This window comes from Prosopis cineraria, unplaced genomic scaffold (assembly GCF_029017545.1).
Source record: "Prosopis cineraria cultivar Desert tree isolate PC_DT_omini unplaced genomic scaffold, ASM2901754v1 PC6, whole genome shotgun sequence".
Lineage (NCBI taxonomy): Eukaryota > Viridiplantae > Streptophyta > Magnoliopsida > Fabales > Fabaceae > Prosopis > Prosopis cineraria.
Genome location: NW_026555337.1, coordinates 11966289 through 11983242, shown reverse-complemented (window position 1 = coordinate 11983242; position 16954 = coordinate 11966289). Strand labels below are relative to the sequence as shown.

General features: G+C 30.6%; 1 protein-coding gene across 1 annotated transcript; it reads right to left on the bottom strand.

Moving 5' to 3' along the window:
* Nucleotides 1–262: 262 nt before the first annotated feature.
* Nucleotides 263–3734, bottom strand: LOC129313882 (uncharacterized). The gene is made up of 6 exons (XM_054957280.1): nt 3450–3734; nt 3276–3339; nt 2971–3147; nt 2285–2377; nt 1290–1666; nt 263–850 (listed from the first exon to the last, which is right to left on the bottom strand). Exons 1-6 carry the CDS (start codon nt 3732–3734, stop codon nt 263–265), a joined length of 1584 nt encoding a protein of 527 aa, XP_054813255.1.
* Nucleotides 3735–16954: the final 13220 nt, after the last annotated feature.

Here is a 16954-nt window from a genome sequence, read left to right as displayed (position 1 = left end):
GGCCATAATTAAAGGTGGCACAATAAGGGATTCTGTCCAATAAACGTAGAGTAATCCTACGAAAAGTATGAAAATCACATCCTCTCAGTCTAAAAAGGAGTTGGTCCTTATAATAAAACAAATCAACGTTTGAATTCTTATTAGGAGAGGTGTCTCCTTACTGCATCTTTTACCCAAAACTATTTCCCACAGATAGGATCAAGAGGGCTAGGAAAACATCAATTACGAGAAATCGTCTCAAGGCCACAGCTCCACTTTCTCGTCAAAGATATCTCCGTACGTAGTAATAGCAGTATGAAGAAGAGGGAATTGTGACAGCACAAAGAGGAAGATTGGAACGCTTGCGAATATAATAATTGGAGGGAGACCCCATGAGTAGTTCGCACGGTCCAGTATGAGACGAAGGGTGGAAAGAAAGGCTATCATCATGCTTGCAATGGAGATGAAAAGAAAACAAAGGCCCACAATCAATTTTGTAGGTAGGTAAGGATTTCAGGAATTTTTCTTCTGAGTATTGAGAGGTGAGAATTGCTAGAAACATTAGAACCGAAGTTGAAGAAGAGAAGAGCGACAAAATAGTTGAGAATATGAAAACCTTGAAAAATGGCTGTGCGATAAATAATGGGTAGCCAAAAGTTTGATCATTTCCAACTGGCACACTAAAAGCTGCAGCAAACATAATGGTCACGCTTAGGGCACCGACAACAAAACATGAAGATGCCGTGCTCTTTATCCGTTTCTCTCCTTCCTTCATCAATTCTTTGTGACTTTCTCTAAATAATTCTTCTGCTGTCATGCCGTCCTTGTTCCGAAATGCCCAAAAAATTGGAGGCATTAAACTCTTCACCTCCTGCATTTATTTCAACAAGCATTTAAGTATTTCACATTCTCATCAAAATACCATAGCCAGTTCAACAGAGGAGAGGACAATGGTTTGGCCCATATATAACTCCTAGAATTGAGAGAAAATGGTCAGCAAAGAAGGTGGAAACTTTGCTTCAAAACTGTAATTGATTCATTACTTTATGAGGTACTCCCTTTGTCCCTACAAGACATCTCTAACCATCTCCTCAGAACTAAAAAAGGTGATTAAATTAATATATATATATCAATTTTTTTCCCTAAAAGTACCTCATAATAAAGGACCGGGGGAGTACTTATTAATAATAGGTTGGATCTTATAAAATATCATAACTCAAAAATTAATGCACGTTTCTTTTCTTAATTACCTTGAACCATTGCAATTCTCTTTGCATTTAGAGCGTTGGTGCATAGATGCGACTAAGAACGTGATCAGGAGCCTGCGTAGCTGCCTTATGTAGAAAGGTATTTCCTTCATCTACATCTAGAAACAAGGCACGCTTGAAGTGATGCCCATGGATAAGATTGAAAACCCTAGCTTGTCGATGACTAAGAGCATGGCTGAAACATGAAGTCAATGTTCGATTGACCATAATTTCTGGGATTATTTTAGATACTCGAAAAATGAACTTAACATTCCCTTCCTTAGCTGCAAGACATAAAGCCTCCTCCAAAACTCTCTTCTCGTATGCTTTCCTTGCTTTCTTACAAACCAGTTCAAGAAGTTCATCCGCTTGTGCATGCAATAACTTGAGCTCTTGTATTTTCTTAACTCCTCCCAGATTGATACGTAACGCACATGCATCTTTTTTGTTATGAGAATTAAGAGTGAGCTTGAAAAAGTATACAATTCGTTGAAGAGATGTGAAAGTGAGAATGCATACTTATAAAATTATCGAAGGTGATGAATCTTTGTAGTAAACCATGCCCTATTGCAACGTGCATGAGAAGTTTTAAGGGAGAAAGACAATTAAACATATCATAAAAAAATTAATGCCAAATCAAGATCTCATCCTAACTTACGTTTTTAAATTCAGTACTCATCCCCCTATGTTTCAGCTAGCATTGAATTTTTTTTAAAAAAAATCCTGATTTCATTCATATTAATCTAATTAGGAGAGGTTCTTAGTTGTCAATATCTCAAATTTTTTAATTAAAACCAAATCTTGTGTATTTTTCTCTCCGAACAAATGTTCAAATAGAAGTATTCTATTGAAGAGCTTTTTTTGTCAACCTATATATTGAAGAGCTAACAAAGTTGTTTTGAATTAATCTGTAAAATATTAATCCTAGGGTTGCCCAAAGATTGGGTGAAACCAATTAAGTTAATTTATTAAAAACAATTATATATATAAATATATGTTCTGTATACCCCGGCTAAAAGCCTTTGACCTCTATTTATTTCTGTAACATATATACATACCTGGCTCATTAAATTTTGCTTTTGCTCTCTGACTTCTGTCTTCTCGCTGGATGTCCCCGCAAACAATAGCTGGGGTTGGAAGTAAACTGATACCTTAAATGGATGAAAGTAAATTAATTCCCCCAGGTAAAATAATACATAAATAATAAATTGGATAAAAGAAGGAAGTAAACATATTATAAGACCTATTGATAATTATATTGCAGATAGCAAAATGACTTACTGTTATTTTTAGTTGTCATTTTATTATATTCAGTTGTCAGTAGATCTTATAATATTTAATTATACTATAGGGAACTTCAATGTAATTCTCCCTTCAATTTATTTCTTTTTATAAGAACCTAATCTTTATTATCTACAGCATGTATTGTTTTTTTAAAATAAAATTACCCCTATTAGTTGCCCCAGCTTTGGTTAATGGAGATGCTCCCACGTTGATTACAAGATGGAAAAATAGAGAGAATGCATCAAGGGTATTTTTAGCAAGAAAACGTAACTTATTCACAAATTTATCACTTTTAAGTTTTAGTTAAAATAATCCTTCGTAATAGGTATCAAAACAAAGACCCTATCACTGTCCTAATATATGCTGCAGCATACTAGAATCTGAACAATGGAGAGAATAAACAAAATCTACAAACGATAATGAAAAAGAAAGACAACATTTGAAATATATAGTTAAGTACAGTGATACTGACAGTTATAGATGCATCGTTTCCAGAACACAAGTTCACTCGGGCTGAGAATAGCAGCGTTCAAGGTTGCGATCCCATGACTTGGCATCCACTCCTTACCCGAAAGTTCATCATCGGTAGGCACAAAAAGCAATTCTGGGCATTGTTTAAGCAAATCCAGAGCAATATCTACACATATATACACAAATATAATCGTCACAGCATGCATACATTGACAAAAACGGTACAAATTAAACATGGAGAGAGATGAAAAAAACGTACCAAAACATTGTGCACGTAAACAAGAAAACAGAAACCTAGAACCCCGACGGTGTGTGAGGTATTCCGGTGGAGTTTTAGAATAAAGATAACGTCCCATTTCTAGGTAAGCAAAATGAAAAGCCCTTATAACAGGAAGATTATCACGTGCGTTTGGAATGCCAACAACGTCTCTGTTTTTTTTTTTTTTTTTCTATGAGGCATTTTGCAACTTGAATGCTTCCAGTGTTTGTAGCCAATGCAAGTGCCGTATTGCCATGAGAATCACCAGTTCCAAGGAATTCTGGAGGCACCAATTTTAGCAACTCCTCAACGATGTTGACATGCCCAAACATTGCAGCCATATGGAGTGCTGTTCTGCCTGAAGCAGCAATTTTTGCAGTTAAAGCATTAGGGTTTTGATCTAGGATTGCTTTCACACCTCTCCAATTGTTATCACATAGAGCAACGTTCAAATCTTCCTTCCATCCACTTTGGTCGCCTCTAATCCGCACCATTTATGCAAGCATCAACGCGTTTTGCTAAATAAAGTTATTAATGCAAGTCTCGGGCACATTTTTCAAGCTTCATATAATGCACAAGACAAGCATGGTTACTATCATAAGTTTTGAAAAAAGAACTCATCCCAAAATGCTAGTCTGCTTGGTGGGATAGTATTAAGGGGAACGACCAATAGGAAACATCGAACTCAAGTTTATGCAGGGTCATCCAATTCCATCACAACACTTCACTTAACCTTCTGTCAATCAAACCTTGTTGTGGGTGAGCCTCCATGAATATTGGCCTCTCAGTAAAAGTACTAATATAATGTTACAAGCATAAATTCAAAGAGGAAACCCATTCTAAAAAAGTAACATACAAACTATGCTCTTATCAGACAACATTTTGGTTGAATTAGAAAAAAAATATCTAGAACTTTTGGGATTCAATGGATGGGGAAAAAAACCTTATCTTCTCTCTTGGGATTGCATTACTTCGGGGAAAAAAGATGAAGTCTTCACATCAAGAGTCTCAAGAATCATAACATTGCTTTCATCATGAAACTTTATTGGGGCCTCATCACCAAACCTAATTGACTTGGGTGCATGTCTTACATGACAAATATAAATGTGATAAACCCACTATTCCAATGGTTATTAAACCTAACTCTTGTTTATATACTTGGAGTAATATATATAAAGTTTGGGATAAATTTATGTCTTAGGGTGGTTGGAAAGTGGGTAGAGGAGATCAATATCATTTTGGTATGATAAATGGTCCCTCCTCACTAATCCTCTTGTTATATGTGCTTTCCATAATGCCAACTCCACTCTTCACACAAGAGTCTCAAATTTTTGCAATACCACAAGTGGTTGGAATTTTAATTTTTTAAAATGCTATCTCTCTTATGATGTCACTAGAAAGATTGCACTTGTGCAACCTCTAAACCAACAGGATGATGAAGACATTCTCTTTTTGAGGCCTTCCTCTAATGGTAACTTTTCTATTAAATCCGCTTATAAAGCTTTGAAGATCCAAATGGATCAAAACCACTCTAATATCTAGTCCAAGATTTGGAAGAGGCCCACCTATGAGAAAATTAAATATTTCCTTTGGAAATTAAAGCTGCTTAAGATCATCTCCAAACCAACTACACATGTACTAATGGAAATGCTCCACAGCAACATTCTTGCCCCATGGGTTGTAACTTCCCTGACTCTTCTATTCATATTTTGCATGATTGCAAGTAAGCTAAAGAGGTTTGGAGAAGTTTAGTGAATTCTACAAAACTTAATTCATTTTTCTCTCTTGATATGCATGATTGGATGATTTAGAACTCTAAGAATGAAGCAGGCAATTTGATTACAAGAAGAATTCCTTGGCAAAGACTTTTTTCCTAAGCATGTTGGAATATATAGAAAGCCAGATGGAGGAAGATCTATTTTGAAGATGATATTCTAGAAAGCAGCATTTTCCTTCTCCTACACTCAATAAATAATCAATAACCTAAAGCTTCAATCCAAGATCAACCAACTGAGCAAACAAGACAACATATTTAAAGCTAAATGAAACCCTCCTAAACCTAGTTAGGCTAGACTCGACATTGATGACTTGGTCAATACTAATAGTATTGCTGCCTGTGAAGGCATTGTTAGATATGATCAGAAAAATTGAATTAAGGGATTTTTCAAAAACCTTGGACACTATCCCAACACAGTAAATGAGCTCTTGGGAATTTTAAACGGCCTCAACCTTTGCTGAAATGAAAAATTATCTAAAATTAATGTCTACTTAGATTCCATGAAAACTTTATCACTTATTGATAACATTTGCTAGATAATCATCCTCTCTCCATGATTATCAAGAATATCTTTATGAGAAATTGAGTAGTTATTTTTGACCATGTTTACAGGGAAGCAACAAATGCATTGATCTTCTAGTTTATAAGACACCTTATCATCATTTTGATATTTGTGTCTTTAACAACCCACCCACCCGCTTGACTCTAATAGCCTTATGGCTATAGACATGATTAAATATTAGCCTTTTGCATAGTTATCCCATGGCCTTATATATATATATATATATATATATTTGAAAAAAAGTTACAAGGAAAAAGAAGAGCAACTGTGTACTGAGCGACCTGTTCTTGCCGGGTCCTCGGAATGATGAGAACAGCCAGCAGGAAAGTTGGGCTGTTTACGGCGTAGTCCCACCCAAGGATCGAAGTCTATCGATGAGTTTTGTTCCAACTCAGCCGACTGTTTTCTCTCTTCCAATGCCGACATTTTGTGACGTGGACAAATCTGCATCATGTGTAATTTTGCAATGCATTACTCTTATGTGTCTATTTATAAATATTTTTTAACATATTTTATAAGATCAAGAAAAATATTAAAACTTATTAATTCAATTTTAAAATATAATAAGGTTTACTTTGTCTCTAGTAAATAGAGGGGGTTTTAATAACGTATTTTCTGCCATTAACATTTAATGTGAAGTAAAAAATTATAATAAAAATTTAATAATTAGAGGGAATATATCATATGTTTACTAATATTAGGAAATTCAATGTGTAATATATATATATATATATATATATATTGTATTTGCTTACAATTCCAGAACACAAGATTTCTGACATGAGTAAGGCTTTGATTTTGTTTCTATTTTTAATTTTTAATTTTTTTAATACAATCTTCAAGTTATTTTTTAAAACAAAAAAAATTTATTCCAAAAACAGTTTAAGAATTAAAAAATCAACCGACAGTGATGATGGCCGACGGTTAACAGTAGTGGCCTCTAATAGTGATTATTCAAAGTAAATATAATTTTTAATAATCAAATGTAATGTATTCTTTCAAAAAAGTAAAATAAAAATAGCTTTAATAAATTTTATCTTTTGTTTTAAAAAAATAGAACAATTTTGATAACAATTAGATTTAAATCACTTATTTAAATTATTTTTTTGTTTTTAAAACAGAAACCAGGCATGCCTAATACTCAATTTTTTCATGATCGTATAGCATTTTTAACTAACTTTTACTTTTGAGAAAATAGCCAACATCATTAAAATTTACACACTCTTTATGTGTCTATCCCTATTTAGTTGGACAATTTAATCACCAAAGAATATGAAAATCTCATTAATTTCAATTATTCATTAAGGGAGTGTTTGGATTAGTAAATTTGAGTTTATATTTTATATGTTAAACTTAAAATTTAAAATCTCATATTTAAAATTTATGTATTTAAAATTTTTATTTGGATAGTATAAAAAAGTCAAATTTAAAGACAATGAAAAGGAAGATGAGAAACGAAAAATGAAAAAGAGATGAGAATGTGAGAGTAGCTAGAGATGTATGATGGATTTGAAATTACAAAAATTTTATAATACAATAGTATAAACTATATTTGGATTGGATCAAATTTAAATTCATAAATTCTTATGGATCCAAATCTTCCTACATCTAAACACAACATGTATTTTTAGAAAAATATCATTAATTAACGTTCCTAGGAAACACCAGAATTTCTAATATTTTTAAACATGATAGAATATCTTTCAAAAAATATTTTATAATTTTGAAACATGAGAATTAATTGCAATAAAAGCCCATAAGTTTTGCATCAGGTATTGTATTATAAAAACACATATATGTTATTATTAAAAGTTGAATCTTATCTTGTTAAATTTCTAAGAAAATTCTAACAAAAAATTCAAGTTAAGGTTCTTATTTTTAACAACAACATATACGTATTTTTATAAGACAATATTTGATGCAAAACTTGTATACTTTTATTGAGATAAATTCTTTTAAGAGGACCTTAAATGTCATTCTCCCATTATAATTATTCTATGTAAGCTATCAAATAATTATTTTAAATTAAATGTATTTAGGGCCCGTTATTTTACATAAATCAAATTTATACTCCCACTCACTCAGGATATGATCTTTTCCTCTTCTATTTCTATCATATTCCCTCCTATAAAATTATTATTAAAATATTAAATTATAAAAAATAATGAAATTCAAACTGTTAACAATTAATATAAATAGTTAAAAATACTATAAAATGAAATATTATTTTAAAAAAAAGTCAAAACTAAACCACCCAAATATTAAATGACTTAGGCGACCCATATATAGATGTACTCTACATGGTGCTTATCACCATGATAAGCACCGAAGACAGAACCCCTCTCCTGCATCACTCGAGATTTGATCCAACAACTCTCTCTCTCTGAAGAATATGGACTGCCATTTAAGCTAAGAAGCACGAGGCTCGGGTCCTAGCTCCGCCATTGAGCGAAGCAAACATGTAAAAGTAAAAGAAGAGGCTGACAAAATGAAAAAAAAGTGGCAAAAGAAGAAAGGGGACAAGGAGGGAAGTAGTAGAGAAGCTGAAGAGTGAAGAGTTGGAGGAGTTAGAGGCGCACCTTGGTGATCACTTGCTAGCTACGTAGTACGTACGTACGTGCTCTGGAGACAAAGGAACAACTTGATGGTGAAGCAGAAGGGGAAGGAGCAGCGTGCAGCTCTCGATCTGCAATTCTTTCTACTTTTGAAGAATACAAATGGTAGATCCAAGTACCATTTAATTTTATCCCTATAATTTTGAGTCAGTTGTAACAATTAATTCTTAAAATTTAAATTATTGTAACTCAATTTTTATAATTTTAATTTAATTATAACTCAATCATTAAATTTTGACTTGGTACCGTTATAATTCAATCATTAAATTTTGACTCGGTACAACTCAGTTTCTATAATTTTAATAATTTAAAATATTTTTATATTTTAAAAATAAAATTATTTTGCACAGATTGAAATTATTTTAATTTTAGTAATTATTTAAAAATTTTGGTCTTTATAATCTTTACAGACATTGAAATTTTTAGTAATTTAAAATATTAGTTCCTAAATTTTAAAATAATTTTAATCTTTATACTTTTAAAATGCAAGGATTAATTTTTTAATACTTAAAATTATAAGAACTGGGTTGTATCAAATCAAAATTTAATGACTGAGTTATAATTGAGTCAAAATTATAAGTTCTGAGTTATATTAAGTTGATATTTTAGGGACTAAATTACAGCAATAGGGGTCAAATAATACATTTTTCCTCTTTTTATTTGAAAATTTTCGAAATGTTTGCAAGCACAGCTCGAACCTTTGTGATGTGAGTATTACAAGAACGGGTGGGTGCCAAAAGAACCAAAGGTTGTTGGCAAAATCTGATTTGTTTTGGCTATATTTTAAAGGGTTAAATGATAATTTGAACCCCAAGCTATAAATTTAGAGATAATTTAAACCTTGAACTCACACGTATTTAACACGTTTTAAATCTTAAATAATTAAACTTAAGAACAACCCAGCTTGCCGCTAATTTGAAAGAAACGTCCGTCACCTTATTTGTGTGTGAGAGTGAGAGAGAATGATGATGAGTGACGACACCAGTGCTTCTGCCTTCTCTCTTTCTCTATGATTTAATCCTCTTACAGTAGCCTTAGCTAACACCATTCCTCATGGGAGATGGCTTAACAATTCAAGCTCTTAATGATTCCAACAACGACACGAAGAAGAAGTGGCGCGGTGGTAGTAAGAGGGTGATCACTGAGCGGGCCCACTACAACAGCCGACGCAGAACTATACTCTCACTGTTGGACCATCACGATGTTTGAGGCTGTGAATCAAACTAAGAGTGTAGTCCACGTCCACGCCACCCATACCCAAGCTATAGTCATTATGTCAAACCACCTGAAATGGTCTTCACCTTGGCGCCTTGGAACCATACAGCAAGCAGTTGATGTTCTTTCTCTAAACAAGCTTGATCGTCACCTCGTCCTCAATGATTCGGACATCAACCTCTGTGTCTTCAGATTTCTTCTGAAGCCAGGCATTAATTCCTAATCATGCATCTATTGTAGGGAAGAATAGGTTCATGATCTGGTTCACTGAGTGGCTTCAAGTTGCAGCTCTGGAAGTCCCCTAAAGCTTCTTCTTCCTGATCTTCTTCTCCTTCTTCAACCTTGTGCCTCTTGATCCTTTCTTTCCCACGTCTCTTTTTATTCACTAATAATGTGATATTTTCCACTGATCTACGAAGCTCTTGGATGTACTATCAAAAAGGAAGAAGATTGTCAACAAGAATCAGCCGTTTATATTGGAATTTTTATTTAATTTCGAACCTCCCAAGTCCTAATTTCTCATAAAACTGATATTACAATGTAAAAAAATACATTTGAGTTAGTATTGGATTAATCTATGATATTTAGCAGGTGGGAAAATCAACCTGGTTATTATTGAAAGAAAGATTCTTGAAGGGAGTGACGGAGTCCAGGTCCACGGGAGTGAAAGGTCGAGAGATCAGAGGAGTCCAGATAGCTCTGAAACTAATTGTACAGCCATTAAAGAGAGAGAGAGAGAGAGAGAGAGAGAGAGAGATAAAAAATCCATGCCACCTGCACATCGGGCCCCTACCGGATCAAGGTCTCTTCATTTTCCATTTTTCCTTCACTTCTCCAATCTCAATCACACATATTATTTTATTAAATAAATTTTTTAAAATTATTGTATTAATAACATCCATCGACACTTTAAATATTCAAATTTTTTATAATCCACCCTTTGATTGTACAAATATTTTATATGTTGATGAGATTTAGATTACTGTCTGCACGAATTAATCCTGTGACCTTTTATTGAAAAAAAATTATTATATTAATGAATGATTGAGATGAGGAAAATGGAGGAAAATGAAAAAAAAAAAAGAAGTGGAGAAGTCTCAAAATGAATTAGTAAGATGAGGACAAGTGTTGTTTATTGGGATGACTTAGCTTCGATCGAGCCTTTTCTGCTCATTATTTAAATTGCAATTCTACCCCTCAACATTTCTGTCCAATATTAATACTTTGATTATGACCCGCCACTCAATCAAAATTATGTCGCTCTATTTTATAAAAATATTGATTTTTGATTTAAAATTAACTTTAGCATGTATATGAATGTTTTGATATTTAAAAAAATTATAATTTTAGGTTCATAATTAATTTTTGCATTTATAATGGATATTTACATAACAAGATATGATTATAAGTAAAAAATATTATAAATTATAATTTTATAACTTGTCAAATATAGGTGTGGATCTTAATTAAATCAAGCATGTAAATAGGATTAAAAGTATCTATATTTACACATATAATTGTTAACTTTTTTGTTGAAAAACAGTCCCAAATCATATTATATAGATGTGTAAGGTTAAAAATTGAAGTTAATTTTTAGTAAGATAATTTTTTTTAACTTTTATAATTTTTTGAAAAAAATTTAGCCTTTTTAGTATTATGTTCAGATTTGTTGGTAAAAAAAAAATTATGTTCAGACTTGTTTGATTTATTGAAAGCCATTTTGATTTTCATATCAACATTGGTTTTTATCTCAATAATAGCTCACTCTCAGTCTAACCCGACTTGACTATAAAAACTGTTTTTTTTTTTTTCACAGCTTGTGGAGGGCTTATCAAGATGACAAGGGTAATTAGATCAAAGGCTTCACTAAAAACCTTGGTTACTAACACATCACAACTGCTGAGCTTATCGGAATTCTAGAAGGCCTAATGATCTGCTGGAATGCTAAAATTCCTAAACTTAATGTTTGTACCAATTCAATGGAGGCCATATCCCTCATTAATGGCAATCTAGTTGAGGGTCATCCACTCTTAACTATCATCAAAAGCATCAAAAATCTCATCATAAGAAACTGGGAGATCACCCTAGATTACGTCTACAGAAAAGCAAATCATTGTATCGATCCAGGCCTCTAACAACCATTTTGACACTACGTTACTTGATGACGCTTCTAATAATTGTAAAAGCATTTTGTCTTTTGACATGACCTGATTTAATTCTTTTGCATGGTTTTTTACTGTAGCCTTGTATTAAAAAAAACTGTTTTTTTTATTCAGACTGAGTTGTCTGTGACTCCAATAAATGGTATAGGCTGTCTAACCAATCGGTCATGTTCTTAAAATAAGGGGGGAAAAAAATGAAAGGCTTGCTCTCTTTTTGGGTCAATAGGTACGGTCAACAAAAAAAAAAAAAAACAGTCTTCATGCACGCGGCTCTCTCTTTTGCCGCTTAGTTTTTGACCAGACACGTGCTCCCTTCGTTTTTATTTCTGAAAAAACAACTATCATTTTTAATTTTTTTATATGAGTAAAATTACATTTTTAAATAGACATTCATTACCAAAATTTTAAATTACCCCTAATAATTTTATTATTTATAGTCATAAAAAATAATTGATGAAGGCTTAATTAATACACTTAATAAGTGTATTGTAGTCTTATTTTTTTATTTTTAAATACAATTAATATAGTTAATTGATTTTTTTAAGCTATATGATATTTTTTTTCTCCTACAAATAGGAAGAAGGGAATAACAATTAAAAGCACTCAATGTCCTCTTCACACTATACTCCCTCAATTTCTATATATAAGAGAAAAAAACTATATCACACAATTTAAAAAAATTGATTAACTATAATAATTATGTCTGAAAATTAAGAAATTAGACTACAATAGCCTGTATTAATCAATATAAGCATGTATTAATTATTTTTCGTTAATGTAAATTGTAAAGGATGATTTAAAAAATGTGTAGTAAGTACTTATTGAAATATACAATTTTACTTGTATAAAAAATAAATAAAAAATAATAATTTTTCTCACAAATAGAATCGAAGGGAGTACTTCACAGATTGGCCACCGTCTTGGGGTCAATAGACGGCCAACGTAACTACAGATAAGAGAGCGGTTATACTACACAAATAAGTTACAGGAAATCGACTTGCATTATTCAGGAGATGGAAGAGATGAAAGAAAAATACATCAGAAGGAAGGGGAAGAATCGCTTTTGACGGAAAAGCCAAGAAAAAAAAAAAAGGACTTACAAATAAGCCTAATCTTCGGCTTATTCCTATAACTTGCTTCATGGTTCACCAAAATAACTGAGGCATGTTCATATAACGTAGGTAGACGGGACCGCATTCGATGCTGAAGAGCACCGTGCTCATCGCCTTTATATTAGATTTATCAAAATAAAAATTATAAAAAATTATAGTATTAAATATGAATTGTACAAAGTATATTTAGATTATTAATTAACTAAAATTATTAAATTTTTAATATTACATTAAAATTTTTAAATTATATCTGTGTTGTCTAAAGTACATCTTGATAGTTATTTTATAAAAATTATTAAAAAAATAATATTAAATTGGGTCATCTAGATTAAATCTGTATTGGCCAGTGATAAAAAAATTTATTAAATATTTCTATAATTTTTTACATATTTTTTATTTTAATAAATATAAAATAAAAGTAAAAAGCTTAAATTTGGATTATCTAGATCTTATCAAAGGTGATGAGTACTGTAACATTTATCCTCTAATAACATGCAAAATAGTTCATATTTAATATTATAATTTTTTATAATTTTTATATATTTTAGTCTTATAAATATAATATTAAAATATTTAAAAAAATAATTTTAAATTAACAACAAAGATCATTCAAAGAGAAATGAAGGGTACAGATTACTCCACAGGGTGATAAGCGTACGGTGCTCATCAGAACTTAGGCAGACATAAATAAAAACATGGTCTCACTGTAAAAGGGATTTGGTTTCGGTTCTCTTGTGCTCAATGAGCACAAGGAAAAATTTGCAATATCGAGATTTACTAGTTTTATTTTATATTTATTAAAATAAAAATTTTAATAAATTTACTTGATTAACAATCTGAATGATACAAATTTAATATGAATGATTCAATTTAATATTAAATTTTTTTATAATTTTTATAAATTGATTAGATAGATATATTTTGAATTGTCTGGGTCTAAATTTTTTTAATGAAAAATTCTCTATTTTTTAAAACAAAACTCTTAAAAAGATACAAGGTATAATAAATGAGTGACTCAAAAGGACTTTGGACAACTCTAGTGAAGTGAGGGGAGCGCATGAGAAAGAGTTGAATGAACACATTTTCAATTGAATACTTTAATCCAATTTTTTATTTTCATTCACGAGACAAAATATTAATGCAGATTTTTTTGATCAAATATAAAGATATTCTAGTTCAATTTTTTTCATTCAAATATAATTATTATAGTTAATTAATTTATTTCAAATAATGTGGTGGATTATTTTTTTTCTTTGTATTAAGAGAACTTCAAATCCTAGTCGTTGAATAATGTAATTTAAGCCTCGGGATGAGAATCTTGCCCTCGATTTGTCAGCAGCATTTATGGAATCACTGGATGTGTTTATCCCGGAGCATCGATTCCAGCTGGTTCCCTACTTCAAGTCAAGTCTTTGGGGCAATTATGTTTTATAGACTCTCTTGGAATCTCATCAAGCAGTCTCCTTTTGAATTTCTAATTATCCCTCCACATAACATCTATCCTCACTTCCTAACCTTCAAGTGGTCTCCATTTTGTAACACCTCCTTGTAATTGTATAAGATCGGAAGGAATTATGTCATATTTTACATATTTTATTGTATTTTTTACTCAGCGTACAGTAGTAACCTTAAAAGACAAATATAATGCAAAGAAGGGAATATTACTTTGAAATTCTAAAAAGGCTTCTGGTATGAAAAAAATTCCTTAAAAAGTTATATTCTTTGAAATAAAAAAATCTTAATTTATTTTATAAAAAATTAATAAGCTTTCAACTTTTACTTCTATATTAGATATATGTACTTTAATAATGTATTTTTTATCAATATTTAATGATGGTAAAAATTATAATTTTTTCTTTATCTTATAAAAGTATTCCATATAAAATAAAGGGTGAATTTCATATCAGGACCATAGACATGACTTAATTAAAAAATTAGGACCAAATAAATCTGAAAATACAGGTGTTGGGATTGAAATAAAAATAATTCTACAAGAAAAATAACTAAAATGCCCTTAATAGAAATGAAGAAAAAGAATGTGAATTAATGTTCAACATGACTTGTTAGATACCTTACATTATTTGCTAAATGCGTAATAATGAATTTGACAAATTAAGTTAATAATTTAACATGTCAGGTTAAATCTCTTATGAATTACTGCATTTAACAATGACTTGTTAAATGCGTGATATGACTTATTAAATCCCTTATATTACTTGTTAAATGGGCAATGAATTTTATAAGTTAAGTTAATAATTTAATAAGTTGTAATAGATTTAATACAAGCTAGATAATTAACAAGTAATATAATGGACTTATTAAAGTAACATAAGAAATTAACAAGTAATGTAAAGTTTTTAACAAGTACATGTTAAAGAGAACATATTTAAGAATTTTTTTTTCAGTAAAAAAAAAAGAATTTTACACTATTAGAAAAAACACTTTTAACTACGCCTTTTAATGTTGATTATATAAAAATCCATTGTTGAAAAGGGAGGCAGTGACACTATTTGTAAATAATTAAAACATAATCAATGTAGGTTTGATAAGAACCAATGTCAAAAAGAGTTTCAACATCGGTTTATACCTTATAAACCGATATTGAAAGAGTGTTTTCCACGTCGGTCATTATTAAACCGATGTGGAAAATGGACAGCATTTAAGAAAAATTTCACAGATTTAACATTAGTTATTTTATAACTGACATTGAATCTTGAAAACGATAATGGCTATTTAAATAACGAACGTCATTTCCCTTGTTAAATTTTTTGATCTGCAAGCTTTTGATGCAGATTTCAAATAGCCAAAGCGTTAGTTTCCTTCTTATCTTCTCTCCCAATTTCAAGCTCCAACATTGTCATACCCCGCTGCCGTGCGTCACCATCGTGAAGTTCCCGCCATCGAAGGTGAGGTCCAACGCCGTCAAAGCATATTCCGTTGAGTCCGCCACCGTTTTTTGTTCCCATCACTGTTCATATTTGCATTTTTGAGGTTTTAAAGCTTTTAAGGTGCGTTTTCTTCATTTTTCTTTGTGTTTCAAGTTTATTCTTTAATTTAGGATCTCCATTTGCTTTATTATTTCTCTATTTTAATCCATAGTAAATCTTCCTTTTTAGTGGGTGCTAGCTTCTTCCTCTTCTTCCATTGTTGGGTGTTACTTCAAGGTGGATTTTTGGGTTACATTTTGGTGTTCATATATTCCAATTAAGTATCTTTATTTTTTTCTATTTGTTCTTTGATTTATGAAAATTTTCCATTTGTTTTTGGGTTGCTTTTTCCTATTGGTTGGTTGTGTGTATCATTTTTTTCTATTTTTATTTTTTATAATTAATATAATTCTTTTCTTTTTTTAAAATGTTTCTGGATAGAGGAATTAAATTTATTATGATAAACGTTGTTGGATAAAGAAATGAAATTTGTACTTGTTTAGAGAAATTAAATTTGTTATGATGATTTTTATGCTTTGAATATTGCTGGATAGTATAATGGAATTTATACTTGTTTAAAGAAATTGTTATGTATTTGATTTTGTTTAAATTTACTTAAATTTTAAAATTGCTTGATAATTGTGTTAAACTTGTTTGTAGTATACTAGTTTTGTTTTTTTAAAAACAAAATTTTTTAAATGGTTGTTGGAAAGATAAACAATTTTTTTAAAAAATAAATTTAAAATTTTTTAAATAGTTGTTGGAAAGATAAACAATTTTTTTAAAAAATAAATTTTTAACAACGATTGTTGGAAAACTGTAATTAAAAATCTGTTAACAACAGTTATTATAAAATAACTGTGGTTGAAAACAAAAAGTTAATTTTTTTTAAAAAAAAATTCAACTGTTTTTGTGGACTTTTCATGTGGGTTATGTATATAACCGACATGAAAAGTAATTTTCAAAAGAATTGACATTGACATTGAAAGTCTACTTTTCTTTTTTCTTTTTTTTCACTTTTCCTTAATAACTAATGTTAAAAATTTAAAATAATCGTTTCTGTAATAGTGTTAAGAGTTACTTGGGACTTGATAAATTCACAAATAATATTATAGATTTGACAAATAATGTAAGAAATTTAACAAGTCATGTTACATATTTAACAAGTCACATTACACCCTGATTCATATTTTATTTCTTCATTTCTATTAAGGGCATTCTAGTCATTTTCCTAACAAAATTATTTTCAGTTAAATCCCATCAGCTTGCAGTGTATTTTTAAATTTATTTGATCCTTTTTTTGAATTCAATCGCATCCATGGTCTTAGTATGAAATTCTCCCTA

Coding starts and splice junctions, on each gene's coding strand:
- LOC129313882 (XM_054957280.1), bottom strand. CDS start 3,734: ATGGTGCGGATTAGAGGCGACCAAAGTGGATGGAAGGAAGATTTGAAC. Junction 2,378..2,970: donor CTATAACTGTCAGTATCACT/GTACTTAACTAT, acceptor CATCCATTTAAG/GTATCAGTTTACTTCCAACC. Junction 1,667..2,284: donor AGCAAAATTTAATGAGCCAG/GTATGTATATAT, acceptor ATAACAAAAAAG/ATGCATGTGCGTTACGTATC.